The sequence below is a fragment of a genome, unplaced genomic scaffold (genome assembly GCF_019419815.1).
Source record: "Pyrus x bretschneideri cultivar Hongxiangsu unplaced genomic scaffold, Pyrus_bretschneideri_v1 Contig63, whole genome shotgun sequence".
Taxonomy (NCBI): Eukaryota; Viridiplantae; Streptophyta; class Magnoliopsida; order Rosales; family Rosaceae; genus Pyrus; species Pyrus x bretschneideri.
Window position 1 is genome coordinate 110,105 of NW_025999802.1, and position 21,334 is coordinate 131,438.

Genomic DNA, 21,334 nt, shown 5'->3' on the forward strand with positions numbered 1-21,334 from the left:
ACCGAACTCTCTCCGTCTCTCGTACTCGTACATGGGAGAAGAAGAAGAAGACGACGACGACATGCCCCACTTGTAAATCCAAATCCGATTCTGTTTTTGAAATTATTATTCATCTCAATGAAATATACCATAGCGCCTTATTTCCTAGTCTTTTTAAAATTAGTCGAACAAATTGAGACGTTACAAGAATACAATACTAATTATTTACTCTTTTTCCCACCGTAAATGAATTAGTTTTATAAAAGAGTTTTTTCTATTAGTTAAATTTATTAATTTCCTTCTTTTATTTTATTTTTAATTTTTAATTTTTAATTTTCGGAGGTGATACTCACGTAATTCAAGATCTCTTCCATTGTCAATTGTTCTAAACCCAACCGTACTCTCTCTCCGCCTATCGTCTTCTCCCCTCGCCTGCACTGCAAACCCTATAAACTAGTGCTGGACAAGGCCAATGGCAATCGGCCATTACAGCTTTGCAGGTACGATTTCTCCTTTTTCCTCTGCATTTTAATGAGTAAAGCTTTTAACTTGATGACGAATTGACCCACTGGCGCTACCACCCACTGCATGTTCCATCTTTGCAATTCATCCTTATCTTCTGGGTTTAACTTATATATTCTTGTTCGCTACCCTTCGACTCCCCCAAATTTGTTCCAGTCGTTCAATTTTTCAATGGTTTCTAGGGAGATTTTTTATTTATTTTTAAAATCTGGTGTAAATTTTATAAGCAAATCCTAGTCGGATACGAGAGGGTCAAGTTAATCAGGTCTTTGCGAATTCTGATGATACGATTTCAAAGTTTTATTCTTTTGAGATTAGATTTACTAGCAACATCAGGTTTCACTAGAAAAGCTCTAGCCTTTTGATTTAGATTTACTAGCAACATCAGGGTTCATTAGTAAGCTAGCAGTCTACCACCCCTTTTGATGAGTTCCTCCTGCTTGGAAACTTGAGGCCGAGATAATGCAGAAAATTTTACACATATATATTATGATGATCGATCAAATGATCAGTTAAAACTTATATCTGATTATCAAGGCAATACTTTGGTATACCCATATGAAGTCAAGTGATAATGCAGCTTCCTCAGACCCTCACTGACACTGTGTCTATTAACACATGCTTTTGATAATTGGTATACACGTGTTTGTAGGAGAGGATTCCTAAGGCTTTGCATGTGTATTACTTATGCTGTTAGCAAAGACCTGCTTCTGGGAATTGATACCAATAGCTCTTGGATGTGTGCAGTCCTATGTAATGCTACTAATGTATGGATCCAAGGGTTCGTTGGCTTGCATTGTCTGTCGAAATTCTTTTATATGCTTGTAATTTAGTTGATATATATGTGTGTGTGCGTGTGTGTGTGTGTATATAAGTATTTCAATTTTCCAGATAGGCTTATGAACCTTCCTTTTTGCCTTTTTTTTTTACACTTCAAAATAATCTGCTCAACTTATTAATCTTCTGTTTTTTTAGGAAGGGGGGATGCACATGTTTGGTCATGCGGATCATCTTTATGACTTCTTTGATTCAACTTGGAGATATGGATGGATTGGCAGTTTAATCTAAAAAAACCGCACAGATGTGGTGAGTTATTTTAATTTTTAGTAAAACCTGTTGCTTCTCTATTTATATTGCTGCACCAAGATATTTAAAAGATACCTCGCAATTTCAGATTGGCTTACCTGCGTGGAACTCACTTTCTAAGTTGGTTGAAGAAAGGGAAACTCAATTTTCAACCTTCATGGATCAAAGGGAATTTATAGATATTAGTTCATCGGATAGTGAATTAGAGATAGAAGAAAGGGAATATGGCAACAGCAGAGTTCTTCCAAGTTCGCTTTCTGGACCTAGCTCAAATCCAAGGAGTAGAGGTTAGATTGGGTTTTGTATCACAACCCCCCCCTCCCCCAACAAACCCAAAAATGTTTAGAATAAGTTGTATATATTATTAATTACACGACAATTGGTGGAATTTGCAGATTATTCTGGGCAGTTTAGAAAGATGCCTTCTCCTAGAAGAGCATATGCTTCTAATGGCAACTCTCCTAATGTTAATCAGCACACACAGGTGAAACAGAATTTTAATCCCAGTTCAAGTGATGATATAAGAACCTCAAATCGACATGCTGCTCGAGCACATAATGATAATGTGGAACGGCCTCAAAGTAATCATTCACAAAGTTCTAATATTTCTCTTAAGGACTATGAGGCTCAGAAGAGGACCCTTCCACAATCTATGCAGCTATCGGGACCAAGTACTTATGCAAGCAATGGCAAGGGCCTTATGAGAGACTATTCTAGTAGGGGCTATGACAACGAATTTATTAGGTCTGAAAGCAGTGGGAGTAGGGGCCAGCCTCCCTCTTTCATGCATGGAAAGTCATTTTCTGCTTCACAGTTTGCGAGTTCAAGTGACCCTGCATATCATTCTGGGACAGGTGACGAAAGGGTTGCTGGCAGTGATGAGAGACTGATATATCAAGCAGCATTAGAGGTACTTCCGTACTCAGTTCTAACATTGTTCCATTGCTATTGGTGCGGTAAGCAGTTTATTCTTGATTTCTTTGTGAGGTTCAGTAAAACAAAAATTATTGGGGATTGAATTTTTGCAAAGAGACCTTAACACGTTCAGAAACCCAATAGTGGTGGCCAGCCATGTATATAGTGCAAAATGAATTTTGTTCGGTAGTCTTATGGTAATAAAGAATTAATTTTTCAAGGTACGAATCTTTGGGGCCAAAACCAGTTTGAAAGGGAACATAAATGTGTCCCTTTCTCATGTTGTGCTAGTAATAAAAATTATCTGTAGTCGTCTTTCCTTCCATTTTCTCCTTGATGGTGCTACTACCAATTCATTTGGTTGCATTAGTTTTTTCTTTAACCCTTGTTTCATTTCATTTTCCAATCACTTTTTTTTTTTGTTGGGCTCCACGTTCTTGCTTACTTAAACTCGTTATCTTGTAATTGGATACTATTTTTTTAATCTTGATCATCAAGTTTAGCAGAGTTGTCCTAACAATACAGAGAGATGGTGGGTTTATGCTATTTCTTAAAGTTGTTGAGGAATTTTTGGGTAAGACAGATCTCATAATTGTGAGGCCGAGGCCATAATAGTAGGTAACAGAAAGGTGATTGTACCAGGGTGTCGCAATTGAAAATCTGAACAGGATTGGTCCTAGATATGGTTGTCTTAGTCGCATAACAAGGAATCCTCTTTAAAGGAAGTTTGGTTCTTGCAGGATCTCAATCAACCAAAAGTTGAAGCTACTTTACCTGATGGTCTTCTGTCGGTCCCTCTTCTACGACATCAGGTTTTTCTCTCTTTTTATAATAATTGGCTTCACCATTCTCTTGAATTCATCATTTTCATGAACTCAAGTAAGTTTACGCCCACAGAAAATTGCTCTGGCATGGATGCTTCAAAAGGAAACTAGAAGTCTGCATTGTCTGGGTGGAATCTTAGCAGATGATCAGGTTATTCAATAATAATAGTCATCTGACCTCTAAATCTAAGCTTAATCCTTTCTACTAGACTAAAGGTTTCATATGTATGCCCTATTTAGATTCATAATGCTTTTATCTTACAGGGCCTTGGTAAGACCATTTCAATGATTGCCCTTATACAAATGCAGAAGTATTTGGATTCAAAGTCAAAATCTAGAGATTTAGGCAATCAGAAAACTGAGGCTTTAAATTTGGATGACGATGAGGACAATCCCAACGGTGCTTTGGATAAATTGAATAAAACTGAGGCACCTGATCATCTTCGATCAACTCCAGAAGTTAGTACATCTTCACGATCAATCAGAAAGCAGAGGCCAGCAGCAGGTACATTGGTTGTGTGTCCAGCAAGTGTTCTTCGACAGTGGGCTAGGGAGCTGGATGAAAAGGTTGTAGAGGAAGCAAAGCTGCGTGTTCTTATTTATCATGGAGGCAGCCGGACGAAGGTTCCTGAAGAACTGGCTAGCTATGATGTGGTTCTCACAACATATGCTATTGTAACCAATGAAGTCCCAAAACAACCTTTAGTTGATGATGATGAACCTGATGACAAAATTGAGGAAACTTATGGAATAAATTCTGATTTTTCAAGTAATAAGAAGAGAAAAAAGGCTTCGATTATTAATAAGAAGGGAAAGAGGGGCAAAAAGGGAATTGATAGTTCCTCTATTGATTGTGGTTCTGGGGCACTTGCAAAAGTGGGTTGGTTTAGGGTGATACTAGATGAAGCTCAGACGATTAAGAATCACAGAACTCAAGTGGCTAGAGCATGTTGTAGCCTTCGAGCAAAAAGAAGGTGGTGTTTGTCTGGTACTCCTATACAAAATACAATTGATGACTTATACAGTTACTTCAGATTTCTTAGATATGACCCCTATGCTGTATATAAGTCATTTTACAGTACCATTAAGGTTCCAATATCAAGAAACTCAATCCAAGGTTACAAGAAGCTCCAGGCAGTTCTGAGGGCTATAATGTTGCGTCGAACAAAAGGTGAATATATTGTTCCGGTTATTTGATTTGCGTGATAGTTGGTAGTTGTTTATATTTGTGCACTTTCCCATTTCAAAAAAATATATTTGTGCACTTTTACTAATCCCTTAGGTTTGATGCCTTACACATGAGGCTTTACTTTCTCATGTTGAACTAGGTAACCACTTTCTGCGAGTTTCAGAATTCCATATTGAGAAAGGGAATATTTTCTGGTTGAGAAATAATGGCAAAAATAGTATGGTCTTAAGCCATGCTTTGTAATTTGTACTTGCTTAAAACACTGTTAGAAACTTGGAAGAACTCATTTCTTACATTTGCTCCTCATAAAAGAAGTGAAAATGTACATTGAAAGCAAGAAGCAAAATCTCTTCTTTCATTTTTCAGTTGTTTCAGCTGTGTGCCCAATTACGTTATTGTACTTTGTTGTTTATTTTTGGATGAAATTATTCGCAACTAGTTATAATTTACTACTGTGCATTTCTGTTCAAGTTTATTTTTTGGTGTGGTTGTTGATCTGATAAATATATTCTACTTCTTTACATATAGTTTGGACAAACATGTTATTAAAAATTGTTTGTCACTGTGTATGTCGGTTATTAATGAAGTCTGTTATTGTTCCGATGCTGTGAACTAATGTGGTTGTTTTTGACACACTGGACTAATTTTGATTTAAACTCATTGGTGCTTATCATAATTGGTTACTTTATGTAGGAACATTGATCGATGGGCAACCTATAATTGAATTACCACCAAAAACAATAAACTTGAGTAAAGTGGAGTTCTCATCTGAGGAGCGGGCCTTTTATACCAAGCTAGAAGCTGATTCACGCACTAAGTTCAAGGTGCTTTCCCCTTCAATTTATTTATTCTACTTGAGACATCTGATATTTCTTGAGTAATCTGAGATGTAAGTGACAAATGCGGCTAGTGGATTTATTAATGGGAAAATATATCTGTGCTGTTCTAATGTGCCCCGTACATGCTACTTTGTTGGATTTTTTGAGGTAATTTATATTTATTGCAACCTGGTCCAGGTTGAAATTTCATGCTGTAATAAATATACAACCTGCAGTTTGTGGAAACCTGCAGTTTTGAGGAAGATTCGTTTGTGATCTCGTGAAGATTTAATTTGGGTTTATAGATATTCGTGTGCTGATTTGTATTGTTTCTTGCAGGCATATGCCGCTGCTGGCACAGTAAATCAAAATTATGCAAATATTCTTTTGATGCTTTTGCGCCTCCGGCAAGCTTGTGACCACCCTCAGCTTGTTAAAGCGTATGACTCAGACTGTGTAGGGAAAGATTCTGTGCAAATGGCAAGGCGACTCCCAAAGGATATGATATCCCATCTTTTGCATCTTCTGGAAACTTCATTGGCTATTTGTCGTGTATGCAAAGTGAGCTTTCTTGAAACCCTTCCAAACATATTTCCTTTGTAGCTTATAAGGGCCTGTAAATCTTTGTAGACTTGAAAATTTTATTAAGTTAATACAAAAACAACTGTTCTGGAAACTGGTCAGGTACATCATGCACACATGGAAGGCTGTGATGACTGCCTGTTCCATTGTTAAATGCAGAGTGTGGCAACTCTATGCACTTCCTGCTTAGGATAGTTCCTTCCTCCAAAACTTTTTTCTGATACTATACGCTTTTAGTTAAGGGCTCGGCCAATTATAGGAGATAAAGTGCTTGTACTTACCATGTAAAAATGGTGTCTGCATTTCGATTAGTTTATAGCAAAGCAACTTGTTTTGTTTTGTCATTTTCTCAATTTATTTCTCATACTTGAAAATATATGTTATTGAGACGCAAAGGTTTTATAGATGTGAGTAGCGCAGGACCTAGAGAAGGTAACTGTCTCCTTTTCTGTTTTTCCCAATATACTGTGCATGATTGCAGTGAAACCTTTCAATAAATATTCCTTTGCGTTGTGATGCTTCAGATTGAAACTATTTACTTCCTTTCTTAGCTCTTGCTAATTATTATATACTTATGCATATTATCTCTCCTGGACTATTATATACTAATCCATTTTATCTCTCCTGAATTATAGATGTCTTTCTGCGTGGTGTAACACATTGTTTTAAGTAAAAATGTATTTAAAATTTTGAAAGAAAAATATAGTCACACTAAACTCGTTTTGGGGAGTTAGGGAGGAATCCGGACATGCTTAACTAGGAAATTTCTGTGCTGATGATTCTCTTTGCAAATTGAAAGTGTCAGATTATTAAAAGGATATTGTATAAATGTGGTGGGCCTATTTAATTCTTATAGTATTTGATGCTTTTGGCAGGATCCACCTGAAGACCCTGTTGTTACTATGTGTGGCCATGTATTCTGTTATCAGTGTGTTTCAGAATATTTGACGGGTGATGACAATACATGCCCTGCTGCTGAATGTAAAGAACAAGTTGGTTCTGATGTTGTTTTCTCCAAATCCACTCTCATAAGTTGCTTCTCCAATAATCTTGATGGTACTCCGACGAATTCTGAGTTGGGCGAGAAATCAATAGTGTTACAGAATGAGTATAGTTCATCTAAAGTCAGAGCTATTATTGAGATTTTGCTTTCACATTTGGAACATAACTCTGCTGGAAGCAATGGAGACCCTGCTTTTGGAACTGAAATCACAGATAGTAGATATTCTGGCGTTTCAAGCTCACCAAATAGTGGACCAATAAAAACGATTATTTTTTCCCAGTGGACTGGCATGTTGGATTTAGTGGAAACATCATTGAACGAGTATTGTATTCAGTACAGAAGGCTTGATGGGACAATGAGTCTGGCATCAAGAGACAGGGGTGTCAAAGATTTTAACACTGATCCTGAGGTTTTGGTCCTTGTCTTGATAAATTGGTCAAATAATGCATAACTGCTTCTACGTTAGTTCATCATTTTTACATGATTAACCCTTTTACTACCTCAATCTGGTCATTGATTTTAACATCTTTAATGGTTGAAATATTTTGCAGATCACTGTTATGCTCATGTCACTAAAGGCTGGAAACCTTGGTCTAAACATGGTTGCTGCATGTCATGTTATCCTTTTGGACCTGTGGTGGAATCCAACCACTGAAGATCAAGCTATTGATCGGGCACATAGAATTGGACAGACCCGACCTGTTACTGTAACACGTCTCACGATTAAGGATACAGTGGAGGACAGGATATTAGCTTTACAGGTATGATCTTATACTTAATATTTCTGCCTTCCAAGTTCAGTTTGCAGTGCGGATGTACTTTTTTTTTCTTCATTGGGTTTTCTTTTCCGTCTAGTTCTGATGTGTAAAGAGAAAAGGTTGCTGTTTTTCTGTTATATTTGGGGAATGCATATCTTTTAGGCTAACATGAAATACTCGAACAGAAGTTATGCCAGTTCTAAGTCTTGATATTGTGTCATTGACTCCCATGTTTTGCAGGAAGAAAAGAGAAAAATGGTGGCATCTGCTTTTGGTGAAGATCATGGTGGGGGCTCTGCTACACGTCTGACTGTTGAGGATCTGAGATACCTATTTATGGTCTAAGAACACAACCAAGCGATTCACAATCTTGTTTCTGGCATTAGTATCTTTGCTGATTCAAAGAAAAAGCTGGTCTCGAAACAAATATTTAGAGAATTATGAACCGGGATCCTGTTAAATTAAGGATGCATGAAATCAGTAGTAGCAGCAGTAGTAGTAGTGCACTGCCCGATAATGTAGGCTCGCATGGGACTAATGGGTGGATTTGCATCCGAACCTGCATCTGTTTTTTTTTTAGGGGCTTTTTCCGAAGGCATTTTTGTTCCCAACAAGTGGCGAGTAGCGAGTGAGCATAGGGCTAGGGCTAGGGGACTTGCTGTAAATATTTTCTAATTTATTTTATTGTACAAAAGAGTGTACTAGTAGTATAGCTTCCTTTGTTTTAGTTTTGTTAACAACATGGATGATAAATGTTGTTTTATGTGATATTATTTGCAATTATATCTTGGTAAAATCATTTAGTTTTGTATTTTGCTGTTAGGTTGGTTTGTGTCAGGTATATTGCTGTTTTTGCTTGTTGATACTTGACAAAACTAGGGCCGACCATTCCATATAAGGTCATCATCTTCCGCTACTCCTATTTTTATCTCTAGCCTTGGGTCAGTGAAATATTTACTAGCTAAGCCTAAGCTAGGGTTTTACTTCTCTTATGTTGGATCCTCGTTAATATATTGGGTTTCCTCTTCTTTACTTGTATTGTTCACGCACATTACACGTTATATACACACACGTCAATTCAAGTTTCCCCCTTCTTTTATTTCTTTCGACTCTCTTCACTTTTTGGAATGTTTGATTCTTTTGTATCATCGGCTATCTCAGATTCCTTGTGTTAAAACTATATTTTAACTAAAAGCCTTCACTAAAACGGGCGCTAATACACAATTTGTATGTTATTGTACACACTTTCTTTTTAAAAACAACCAACGTAATAAAAAAAGAATTCAAATAGAGAAATTTGAGTGTTAAGTGAAGGCACTCTCTTAACCAATTACTTGCTTTGCTCTACTATTACTTCTCTTAGGTAGGTACATGCGTGGTAATTCGTAAGTCACCATATTTCCACCCTTTTATGTCTTCCTGCCAATTCAAAGATGAAAAGTGAAAAGGAATGGTCCACGTACAAATAAAATACGATGAGCACATATTACATTATTTTACACTCACTCACTTCGCGAGAACAAAAGGCACACGAACATGTTTTAAAAAGTTTCATCTAAGAACCTCTTAGAACAAGTTTAACTAAAAAGACGATCCACTAAAGCTCACTTCATTGTAATCTATACTATATATACCTTTCTTCAAATACTATATAGTTCATGAACTTGAATTTAAGCATATATTCAAAAGAAAAGAAAAAACAGAGGGACCACATATTATAATTAATAAACTGTTCAGCAGACATTGGGTCCAAAACCCACAAAACCATTGGCTCCATCAAATGAGATTTGGATGCCCTCTTGCTGGATGTTGCCTATTATGGAAAGTCCGGAGGCCGAAGGAGCAAATGCAAAGCAAAAAGTCCCCTTCTCGTCCACCGGAATCAGAAAATTGCTCGCCGGAAGCGTCAGGATGGGCCCACCCGAAAAATAAAACGACACGGTCGGCACCCGAACCGACACGAAGCCGTACAGGTCATAGCATGTGTCAAAGATGGACACTCCCGACGACAGCCGAGGGAGGCTGGCCGTCTGCTGAAGAAAGGTATCGCGGAAGGCCTCGTAAGCCAACGTCGGGAACCTTGTCACGGCGGTGCCCGTGTCCACCACAACCCCTCCGTACCCCATCTCGGTTTGCCGGAATACGTCTCCGGATATGGGCACCCGCATCCCTCCAACTCCAAGGCCCGCCAGCCCCACAAAATACAAACTCGGGGCCCGCGGGTTCCGGATCAGCGGGACCCATGTAGCACCCACGGGCATCGCCCCACGACCGAACTCCAGGGACCCTCCTCCTCCTCCGCCGGCTGCGTTAGTACTTGTAGTACCAGAGCGGCCGCCACGGCTGACCAAACAATAAGTGAAGGCACCTCCGGTCAGGCCGGCGAGCTGACCAACAAATGACATGGCCCCACCTCCAAGGCCCAAGAGACCAGCAGCTCCCACAAACATGCCGCGATTCATGTGGCCGCAGCCGATGGCGACGTTTCGGACGAGGGCGCGTCCCAAGGTAAGAGTTTCGAGGGCAAGCGTGCCCTGGGTGTAGGATCCGTCGCCGTAGGAGGCCTCGTAGAGGCATCGACCGGAGTGGCAACCGGGGTTCTGGAGGCGGCCGCAGAGGGAGGAGGCACAGGAGACGCCAGAATACGAAGTAGAGCGGGCGGGGTCAAAGATGGGGTCGGACTGGTGGTAACAATGGGTGCAAGGCTGGCACTGAACCCACACGATGTCACTGCCGGAGTCAATCACCATGTATTGGCTTCGTGGTGGGCTACCCACTCCGATCCTCACGAAGTATTCTCCACTCCCTTGCTCCATACCTGACACCACCCCCGACCCAAAATCCAACGACTCTAACTCTGAGTCTGAGTAGTTGAGGAGGCGCCGTGTGAGGCTAGCAAACCTTTTGGCATCCCTTTTCATGCGTGCGCGGACAAGGTGGCTATGGGAAGTATGGCTGCCTTCATTCCCATTCCTGTTTGAATATTGCGACGACATCTTATCCCTGTGGACCACCTTCAACTTCCATTTTCCGACTCCGGATCCGCCATTAGTGCTTCTTTCATATTCTTCATGATCTGTATCATCTTCCTCATTATCATCATTTAATTTGCTGCCGGTGGTGGTGCTGCTGGTGACGTTGTATGCAGCCCTTGGTGCCCAGTTATTACTTTGAATTGCCGTGATTGTTTCCTTCACGTTCAGCTCTTGAAACTCAGGGTACGTAGGGGAAGTAGTTGTAGTATTGGTGATGGTGGTGGCCGCGGCGCAGCTGCTAATTAGGAGGAGAAGAGCAGCCACCGATAGCAGTAGTAATCGTGCTTCTGCTACCTTCACGCGTACGGCTACCATGGCTTGTCTTTAATTAATTGCTTGAGAAGAGTCAAATTAACTAAGCCTGCTCTTAACTCCTACGTACTACTCATTTTAATAAGCTATCCCTTGCTTGAAAGTTGGGTTTGAAATAGTAGGGAGATGGGATGTGGGATTATTTGGTTTGGTCTTGTATATATAATGGCATATATATAGGTGACGCTAGAAAGTCTATTTACCTGAAGAGTAATGTTAGGGAGATTAAATTTATAAACTAAATAATGTGTCATCAATAGAAAATGAGCACATTTATCAACATTTAAGTAATAATCCAATCATCAACTTTCATGCTATTTAGTTTACAAAATTTAGTCTCCCTAGCATCACTCTTACTTGAATCATGTTTTGTGGATTATATAGTGAATGTTGATGGTTTGATTCCTTCTTTAAATCAATCTCCACATCATGTGGTTTATAAAATAGGAGTTTTAACGAAACACTCCCGGTACTGTTAACTTTAACAAAAAATGACATTTTTACTCAAAAAAGTCACTCTTGATACTATTCATTTACAACACATTTTTATCCTTTTGATTAAAACTCAAAGTTTTCAATTATTTTTGTTAGTTTTCCCTTATAAAATATGATCTAAAAACATAATCTCCCTAGCATTTTCATATAGATGTATAGAGAAAAAAGGTGAGGTGGAATAATTGGGTTATCCCATTTGTGCATGATCGATGGGGTCGATTCTATTTTGTTTTAATATTATTAATTGATGATATGAGAGGGAATTCCACTATCTTGACTCTTGGGTTAATTGAGGTTAGCTAGTAGCTATAGCCACCTTTATTCAGCTTTACTTTCTCAATTCTTTATCCTTTTGGGTTAATTGAGTGATAGCTTCACCGCAGGATGCCATCCATCAAGCTTTAATTGATGTATAACAGGCGGCTAAAGGATCGAATGAAAGTTTAAGAATGTTTAAAATCAGCAGCAAAGCTCATTGTAGTATATGTGTAGATTTAGGTTTTGGTGTTTGATTTGGTCCGTGAGAGAATGGCAACGCGAAGAAGACTCGCCACTTTACCATGATGCATTGGCAATTTTGGCTGAATTCCATTATTTACTAGTGTGTTTTCTGTGTTTTGTTATTTCTTTAATTTGTTTTCTATTTGTACTCCTAAAAGGTGCACGTCTAAGAGGCCCTATATAAGCAACCATTAGTGGGAAAAAGTTGTATCATATCATTCAATCAATAAACTTGAAGTTTTTTCATTTATTAGTGAGTTCCATATTACTAATTAATTATGGCTTATTTCGTTCGATTTCCACGTTGTGTTCATTCATGGACATGTAGGATATATATTTTTTCCGGAAAAAGAAGGGAAAGCGATAGAAAATAAATAAAATTTAAACAAATTAAATGAAGAATGAAAACAATGCTTTCTTTATTTTGTCAAAAAGAACGAAAACAATTCTATTTTATATATTTTGACAAATAATATGATATTGTATCACAAGAGTAACACTCTCACAATAAAGATGCATCATCCCAATTGAGTATCTTAATTGCTACAAATATTTATTTTCCTCGCATATATATAGTTAGCCTTTTCCATAAGCTTTAGATAGACACTATTGTTGAAGCTTTAAAAGGGTGATGTTATGGAAATCATTTATTTAAATAATGTTTTATAAACTATATGACGTGCTTTTTAATGACTGAATTATTACCTAAATATTGATTAACTTGCATATTTATTTATTAATGACACATCATATGGTTTACAAATATAAAATAAAAATTTAATCTACTTCTCATTACTCGCTTAAAAAATGTGAGAGAATTATAAACAACAGAATTTCTATGATGTATAATGTACTCCGTAGTGTTAGGCTTTTCATAGGTAGGTATGCACTATTATATTATGTTTCTTTTAACACAATCACAGATTACATGTTATTATTAAGCATTTATGTGTGTGTGTGTACACACGCGCGCGCGCGCACGCCCAGGCTACATGTAAAATGTACAGGATGAATAGGGATGCATGGATATATATATATTTATACTATTATTAAGAGAACCCTCCTTGTTAACTTGTTGTCACTTTTTTTTTCCTATTTTGCCCTCACCTTTGATGCACAATGTTGACATCAAGAGGGCAAAATAGTAATTTTGTGTCTTTTGAACTTTTTGTCTTTTTTTCCTATTTTGCCCTCACTTTTGATGCACAATATTGACATAAGGAGGGCAAAATAGTAATTTTGTGTTTTTGAACTTTTTGCCCTCTTTTTTCTTATTTTGCCATCACTTTTGATACACAATATTTACAAAAAAAAAAGAGGGCAAAATAGTAATTTGCATATTTTGATAAAATGACCATCATATCCCTATTTTACCCTCACTTTTGATACACAATATTTACATAAGATAAAAAATATGTACTTGTTAAGAGAAATTGTCCCACCATCATTTTTTCATACAAGTAAGTGAAATCATGATGTTTTTTAGATAGTTTGAATGAACTGAAGCGATTGCGCTTGAGGAGAACATGGGAGGAGGTGGACGGTTGAAGAGGTTTTAATTTTGTCAATCATATCCCTATTTTTCCTATTTTACCCTCATTTTTTTAGAAAATGACAATCATATATCTATTTTTCCTATGACAAAAAATATGCTCTTATTAAGATAAACTATCTCATCATCATTATCTTATACTCTTTTTAAAAAATTTAAAAACTAATTACATTCCTTAATAAAAAATCAAAAAATAAAATAAAATGATTCACACACACACATAATGTGTGCTCATCTTCTAGTGTGTGTGTGTATATATATATATCATACATGTAATGATTGCAGAACATGATCAACATGCTCGCATGAGTAGGTAATTGACCACCTGGTCCAGATCCCGTAGGGCCAGGGCCCATGCATGCATGAGGACTAGCCTACACGTATACTTTTCCATCGCACGATTGGATGCACAAACAATCATGGCATTGGGATGGCTATCTCCAGGTGGAGAAATTTTTTATTGTGACGAGAATACTGTTGGTACATCACGTGTTTTTACATAAGTGATGAAAATTTTTATTTTTTAAATTATTAATTTTTAACATACATATCTTACTATTTATATAACGATACATGATGTACCATCTCGTGTAATGATCAAATTGAAAAATATCTCCTGCAGATGGATAATCGGTATCAATATCGAGAGAGAGAGAGAGAGAGAGAGAGAGAGAGAGAGAGAGAGAGAGAGAGAGAGTCGTATGCTACCCTAAACCCTAATTCCTACACACAGAGGCATACGGTTCATTTGAACGGCATGCAAGCTTGACAAGGCATTTATTTTCCACTTTCAAGAGATCAGCTTAATTTTCTTATTTGCATACACATGTGCGATCAATAGGTACGTACGTACCTTAGAAAAGTAGAGTGCCTTTTTTTTTTTATCAGCATTGGAAATTAACTTAGATAAAATATAATAACAAGATATATAAAATCGCCACCACCTTCCTCCATCAATGAGTGCATTGTTCGTTTAAAAGCAAAGATTGCATATAATCCAACTTTTGTCCCTATAATGGCGGCTGAGCTCACTCTTTTGGAAGAATTCGCTACATGAATACTTTTTAGTATATATCATAATTTCATCTAATCAGATTTGAATAAATAAAAACAATATTGGAGAGATTATTTTTTAGATTAGATTTTGTAGGTCATATGATGTAGAAGTTAATGATTAGATTCTTTGTTTGATTAATTAAATAAGAGATTTAATCATCAATCACCACATCATGTAGTTTATAAAATATAGTTTTAAAAAGATAATATCTCTAGCATCACCTCAAAAAAAAAAAAAAATATTCTAACGACAATAACTACCTAGCTTATGGGCAATCTAGCATCAGATTAATTTCATAACCGAGCGAAGTATATTCAATTGCTTTTGGAATTAGGGCTAGAAATTCGATTGGATATGGATATATTGACAATCAACATTTTGATGTAAAGATGTACCTGGATCGATGATATACAACATAATAATCTTGATTTGTAACAATAATAGGGTTTTATTTAAAATCACTGAAAAGCAATCAAAGAGTAATGTTGTAGAACTAAATGATTCTAGCATGTCTCCACTAGCCAGTTACAGTATCGATGATATCCCACTTCCATAGCTTCTTTCCCATCCCATCCCATTCAGAGAGAGGGAGGTGGAGGTGGAGGTGGAGGTTGTGGTTTTCCAAAGAGATTAAGATAGATATAGGGAGGGTTAATTATATAATATTCAAATGAAATAATGAATTAATACGACAAGGACCAACCAAAGTAATAGCATAAAAAATTAGGAAACAAAAATAAGTGGGATGGATGAGTTGGGAGTAGAATATTTAAAGATGTGAGAGCACCATCGACAGAGACATATTCCAATAATTGTACAATTATAGCACCTAAAAGTGGTTCTTATTTTCAATTAAGTAGTCTCTGACTCTCTGTCTCTATCTGTTTTCTGAGGTTTCTCTCCGACTCGCACCACTCACCACTCACCACTCACCGGATGCTATAAAACACGTAACGTATACATGCACTTGCTTTACATAATTATATTATTATATATGCATCAAATTAAACCGCTAGGTGGTTGTTAGGACAGTCTGGGCTGGATCAGTGAAACGGGATGGGACTTGGGTTCGGGCTCCGACTGGGCCTGCGGGGGATGATGATCATAATCATCAAAAGATTCAAAACCAATAGAATGACAAGTGAGTTGTTGAACGAGGGCCGGCAGCTCACAAGTAACAAGGCATTGTGGATTCCAAACAAGTGTCACCATCACTTGTTCGTATCTCACCATCATCACCAGTAACGAGGCATTGTCGTCTGCTCATTTCATTTCATCGTCATTGTGGCCTGCTTGTAGATGATGGATCATCTTCACTGGTAATACTAGTACAAGCACAAGAGGATCTTCACCGGTAATACTAATACATACAAGGCATGACAACTTCCGAAAACTTGTATGAATAGAGAGAAACAAATTGTGCATAGTGTCGCAATTTGTTACAGATGATTCCACTCACAAAATTTTAGTTAGTGGCGTGGTCAGTATACCATAAAGAACAATAACTTGACAACATCCGAATTACATGCTCTCTTTCGAATTGTATCACAATTTATCCGTCTGAATTTAACCTCAACGACATTAACATTCTTAAGCACACACAGGCTTAACATCAAATCTTCCTAAATTAATTCACGTATCTCTCCAATATGTTAGGCTTTGCAAGTTAAAGTTATTGCAAAGCCACCCAGAATGGTCTGCAAAGAATCAAGGTCTGCAGAGATTTGGCGGGAGCAAGAAAGGCACAGGTTAAGCAATGTAATGACTTTTCAATGCTTCCCTTCAAACAACCACGCAACAAGTTAATAAGAGGAAGATTCACCTCATTACAGACTCTTTTACAAAGGATCTTCCACCTGAGCTGCAAGAGCAAAGAATAATTATGAGCCCAACACTCAACATGCATGTGACTTCACCAAGGGTAATTAAAATACCATAACTGTAAGCCAAGACTCACGCATATTCAAGGTGGATATTCATGAATCGACGGTTTTCCTTGCTTTGTGATAGTGTTACAGAACCTTCAATGAGTTGATCTTGCTCCAGTTCAATTGGCTCATAGAAGTACAGCACAGTCTGTAATATTGATTCATTACACGGGCCGACGAAAAGTTCACAGTAAAATATAAATGGAAGATCAGGGATAACTACAAAATACTTATCAAGTTATGATGAGACTGATGATTTTCTGTTTCCAGGAAAAAACTGAATGCCTTTTTATACTGACAATGTAAGAATCAAAAACCTTAACCAGGCAAGTTATCACCTAGCTGGCTAGCCAAAAGGTGTGAGTTGGAGAATTGTCAAGATACTGTACCTGTTGCCAATGCGTTGGAGGGTCCTCAGGTGCAGTGGACAGAACCAATGCTTCGTTGGGATTTGCTCGTTTCTTCCTCTGCTGACCCTCCACTGGAAGATTGTTAAAAAGCAAGGATGGTGCCTGATTATTTGTAGGAGCTAACTGTAGGTCCACTGAATTCGACATCAAACCAAAATGCAAACCCATGTAGTGGAGCTGTAAATCAAGAAATAATTACAACCACAACAGCGTCTACTGAAGTAAATGAGATTAATACAATAAGAACTTCCTCCTCTAACAAAAAAAAAAAAGTTCACTCAATGCATAAACCCACACAGAGAAAAGAATTCAAGAAAAAATATGTAGTGAAAACAATAATGAGATAGACGAACTGCAACATATAAGAGAGAGAGACCTCGCATCATTGACTTGAACTTGTAGTTTGCCGTAACAGATTCTAACTCATGATGTGTAACTGTATGGCAATCCACATGCTTAACCTACAACCAAATAGTAACAGCATGATGCCTTAGATTATATACTTTCTTCTAAAGACAAACAAAAATGATAGAGCTTCAGATCATAGTATAAAGGGCATCAGATGGAGGTGCGAGGCCACTTAAATAGAAAAACCTCAGGCACCTCCTTAATGACCTCAACTTCCCAAAACAGACGTCTCAGAAGGTGTTCGAAAGAAGCATATTCACCAGAATGTTGGACCACAAGCAAAGTCAAACTATTTGTTTGACTGGGGAAAATAAATCTATAAATTGATATTAATGAGGAGCATGCATATATGAATCCAGTAGCCATAACAAGAAGGAACAAACAGTTTTCTGACAACAAAATGTGTCAGGTCAAGGAAGTAGCTCATGCCCGAGTCATGATTACTCTACTTCACCTCAAGGTTGATTTATTGGTAGCAAAGAAGGGAAAGGGAAAAAAAAAATACAAACAAGAAAGCAGAAAATGAAAACGTCCACATTTGGTGGGAAAGGTTATTACCATCAAGACAACCCATAAGTATAATGAAAACTATAAAAACACATAAAAATCTGGAACTATACTGAGAGAACTCACCACATGTGGCCATGTCAAAACATTCTCACCCACAATCGTCTCAACAGATGGCTCTTCAAACGCACATTGTTTTGCCAATGGCAACATGGCAGACACTGCAAACAAGCCAATGAAAGAAAATGATTCTGACCTCCAAGCAATAAAACTTTTCTTCATTATACAAGTGGAATGGTATTTAAATGAATGCTGATACTAAGCTCAAGTAAGGATTATCTTTAACATAAGTTTAAAAAAATGTAAAAAAGCATAAAGTTTAGGTGAGCTTCTTGATGGTCAGTTTTTTATTTCGTGAGAAGGGTCACGTTCCCCACAAATACTCCTGCACCGGAGTGTAGGAGTTGTGCTCCCCTACTGCAAATTTTACTTTCACATATTTTCAAGAGCTCCGCTTAGAATGGGTGTGACTACTGATTGTGTCCTAGCAACAATTCCATAGATGCTGGTAAAATTTGACCAAGGTTGAAAAACTAATTGAAAACAGTTAAATGGCATTAAGCATTGTCTTCAAAGACCCTATAAATAACCAAATCCGGGCAAGGCATGCAATGTGTGTTATAAGTTCAAATAATCTAATGTAGTACAAATCCAATATATGGCGATAACAATTGAGATCATGTTATTTTATATGATGTATACTCACTGTCAATTCCATAAACATTGCGCCAAAAATCTATGCTTTCACTGTATCTATCAGAATGTGTGATAGGTGCCATGTACAACTGCAATCATACAAACTAAAAGTCAGCATGAAAAAAACAAATTCATTCATCAACAGCTGCTACGTTGTACAAACTTGAGCTTGACAACGCTACATCCCCACTACACAAGTTGATAACATACAAGGATATGAAGCCAGCACCAGTGTAACAGATTTCAGAATTAAAGATGCAGATGTGACTGTAATTGAAAGATCAAAATCAAAAAGAAAGATACCGTTGCACTTGAAGGAAGTATTAGACCTCCAGGTTTTAGCCAGCGATCTCTTGCTGTGATCACACTTCCCAGCATACTCTATAATAGGCAAAAAAAAAAAAAAAAAAAAAAAAAGAGCAAGCATGGCAACAAAAGAAATGGAAATATATCATAAAGTTGCAAACCATAAAACAGCACAAGTATACGTATTCTGAGGTACAATCCTATATCCAATACTTCACTATACAATCATGAATACAGATACGTTAACAGCTACCTCATACAGAAGCATGTAGCCCATCCATTCTGAAATTATAACATCAACCTCCTCATCAATATTGACATCCTGCAGAACTATCATTTTTAGCAATAGATATTGTTGGCTTGTAATTTGTAATTCAGATCAATAATTTGGGAAAGCCAAACAAACTCGTCAATCTCTCTCTCTCTCTCTCTCTCACACGCGCGCACACACACACAAGGAAAGTCAACAAAATTGTCTTGGTTGTACAAGCATACCTCAACTCGCCCATGTAGTACGATGACAGTTTCAGATAGATTGTTTGCTTTCACAACTTCATTTGCCTGCTTACAAATGAATGAGATTAATCCAAATTACAAAGCCAATCCTAAAGCGTCACAATTAACATATTTCATCTTCATGAGAATGAACTTTTATTTTTCCGGATACATCATGCACAAAAGTTCAAGCTAAAGATACATATAGGTAACTTTGACTCAGGTACTTCCTCAATCAGAGTTTAAGGGTAATGAGACATTTTACATTCAAGCAAAGACACCGAGAAGATCAGAAATAAATGAATACAGAATCAAATCAGATGCAGATAAAGTAAAAAACATTACAACAAGAACTTACCTGCACTGCAATGTCACTTGCATCAACAGCATATACCTGGTAGGTTGCAACAAAACACATAAGAGAATGCTATACAGAATGTAAAACAATGCCAGGACGGGACACAACATAGAAGTGACTTAACCAAACTACAAACATTAAAATCAGGGGAAGACTGTCCAGTTTTATTCATCAGATATCACATTGAAGAGAACGAGCAAAAATGACTGTGACATATTTTGAATCAGTAGATGGAAGTAGTGATTTGACACTACCAAAACCCATAGTTAAATGAAATGCATACCATCCTTCGAAACAAAACGCTTTTCCCCATGTCAAAAGGAAAATTATTGCAACTAAACACATACAATTTGGTCAATATCTTATTTGCAAATTTATGAAATATTATTGAAAAAACAGCTTACACGTTTTGCACCAGCCTGAGCACAAAATATAGAAAGAATGCCTGTGCCGCAGCCAACATCCACTACAACCTGCAAGCATCATTCAATCAAGAATATAAATAAGCAATTCACTGCAGAAAGAACCCTTCTCCACAGCGTCATGCAAACTGAGTAGAATAGGCATGTTCTGCGCATGTGAGAGTATGATTCCCCAGTATGTTAAGTTCATATGCATAAGGTATGTCTTATAAATATTGCAGAAGAGGTATTTACATCCACAGAAGGCAGTACCAAATAGAATACACATCATTTCTTAACTACAATTATAGCTGCATTACTTTGCCTGCTATAGAGCTCTGGTGCTGCATGATTGCCGCCCTATAAGATTCAGTGCGTACACGGTCCTGAATGATGACAGATTGCCACATCAGTCAATAATTTATATGACGATCAAATTGGAAAAGAAAACCCTCATCGCAATGTATTTTTTCCAACGACAAAGCATAAACAGTTACCTTGAAATTTAAACCTACAAAGACAGGGAACCTTAAACAAGATATACTGATGTTATGGGCCAAATCTTTATACATGGGTTCATATTCTGATATTCATATTCGCATTCGCACTTGAGATGCATTCTCTTAAAAGACGAAAAGCAATACGAGTATCAACAATGGAATATCGCATCAAAGTAATTTCGTATCCTCCGCTGCCACCGGAAAATCAAACAGCAGTAAAAACAAAATGAAACCCTAAACATTCTCGCAATCATGTGGAAAAGCAGATGGAAAATTAGCAAGAAAACAAAAACATATGTGCAGCAAAATGCACCTTGATCATTTCTTCGTGGATGCCGACGTGCGCGTAGGAGTGGAAATAGGCCATGTCGAAGTCCGTACAAGGCGCTCCCTGTTGTTGTTGCTGCTGCTTATTGTGCTCAGAAACCCTAAGCCCGCCAAAATTACCACCACTGCCGAAGTTGTCTCTGAGCTCACGTGACCTCGCACGTGTTCCCCGGCGAACTCTATCCCTCTGGCTCATCCCGTGTGGTTGTTGCTGCTGCTGCTGGTAGCCGTTACTGTAAGCCGGGGTCGAGTTCATAGTTTTGGTGACAACTCGCTTGCTCGCGCTCGCTCGCTCACTCCCAAACCCCAA

General features: G+C 37.6%; 3 protein-coding genes across 6 annotated transcripts; 1 reads left to right on the forward strand and 2 right to left on the reverse strand.

The window, feature by feature from the left end:
* Window positions 1-22: 22 nt before the first annotated feature.
* LOC125471968 (helicase-like transcription factor CHR28) lies at window positions 23-8,475 on the forward strand. 4 transcript variants are annotated; one of them, XM_048572946.1, is made up of 13 exons: window positions 30-479; window positions 1,477-1,587; window positions 1,676-1,874; window positions 1,983-2,071; window positions 2,204-2,497; window positions 3,243-3,314; window positions 3,400-3,477; window positions 3,591-4,497; window positions 5,209-5,339; window positions 5,673-5,894; window positions 6,791-7,327; window positions 7,470-7,679; window positions 7,917-8,475. In XM_048572946.1, the coding sequence occupies exons 3-13, from the start codon at window positions 1,745-1,747 to the stop codon at window positions 8,019-8,021; spliced, it is 2,775 nt and encodes a 924-aa protein (XP_048428903.1). In that variant the 5' UTR covers window positions 30-479; window positions 1,477-1,587; window positions 1,676-1,744; the 3' UTR covers window positions 8,022-8,475. The 4 variants fall into 4 exon arrangements, with proteins under 4 accessions (XP_048428904.1, XP_048428903.1, XP_048428901.1 ...); XM_048572944.1 differs by having other exon boundaries at window positions 1,983-2,497; XM_048572945.1 differs by lacking the exon at window positions 30-479 and adding an exon at window positions 1,250-1,268 and having other exon boundaries at window positions 1,983-2,497.
* A 657-nt stretch (window positions 8,476-9,132) lies between these two features.
* On the reverse strand, window positions 9,133-11,210 carry LOC103943239 (protein ASPARTIC PROTEASE IN GUARD CELL 2). Its single transcript, XM_048573072.1, has one exon. The coding sequence runs from the start codon at window positions 11,024-11,026 to the stop codon at window positions 9,410-9,412; it is 1,617 nt and encodes a 538-aa protein (XP_048429029.1). The 5' UTR covers window positions 11,027-11,210; the 3' UTR covers window positions 9,133-9,409.
* Window positions 11,211-16,012: 4,802 nt separating this feature from the next.
* On the reverse strand, window positions 16,013-21,295 carry LOC125472053 (probable protein arginine N-methyltransferase 6). Its single transcript, XM_048573098.1, is given in 14 exon segments — window positions 16,013-16,489; window positions 16,586-16,704; window positions 16,946-17,089; window positions 17,091-17,143; window positions 17,343-17,427; window positions 18,008-18,102; window positions 18,648-18,726; window positions 18,941-19,018; window positions 19,197-19,265; window positions 19,439-19,504; window positions 19,797-19,832; window positions 20,201-20,269; window positions 20,518-20,583; window positions 21,011-21,295. Coding segments are annotated over 14 exon segments (1,272 nt in total). The 5' UTR covers window positions 21,281-21,295; the 3' UTR covers window positions 16,013-16,446.
* Window positions 21,296-21,334: the final 39 nt, after the last annotated feature.

Bases quoted from the DNA above. Each gene is read 5' to 3' on its own strand.
- LOC125471968 (XM_048572944.1), top strand. From the start codon at position 1,745: ATGGATCAAAGGGAATTTATAGATATTAGTTCATCGGATAGTGAATTA. The intron at 1,875-1,982 runs GTTAGATTGGGT...TGGAATTTGCAG, and splicing joins CTCAAATCCAAGGAGTAGAG to ATTATTCTGGGCAGTTTAGA. The intron at 2,498-3,242 runs GTACTTCCGTAC...TGGTTCTTGCAG, and splicing joins TATATCAAGCAGCATTAGAG to GATCTCAATCAACCAAAAGT.
- LOC103943239 (XM_048573072.1), bottom strand. From the start codon at position 11,026: ATGGTAGCCGTACGCGTGAAGGTAGCAGAAGCACGATTACTACTGCTA.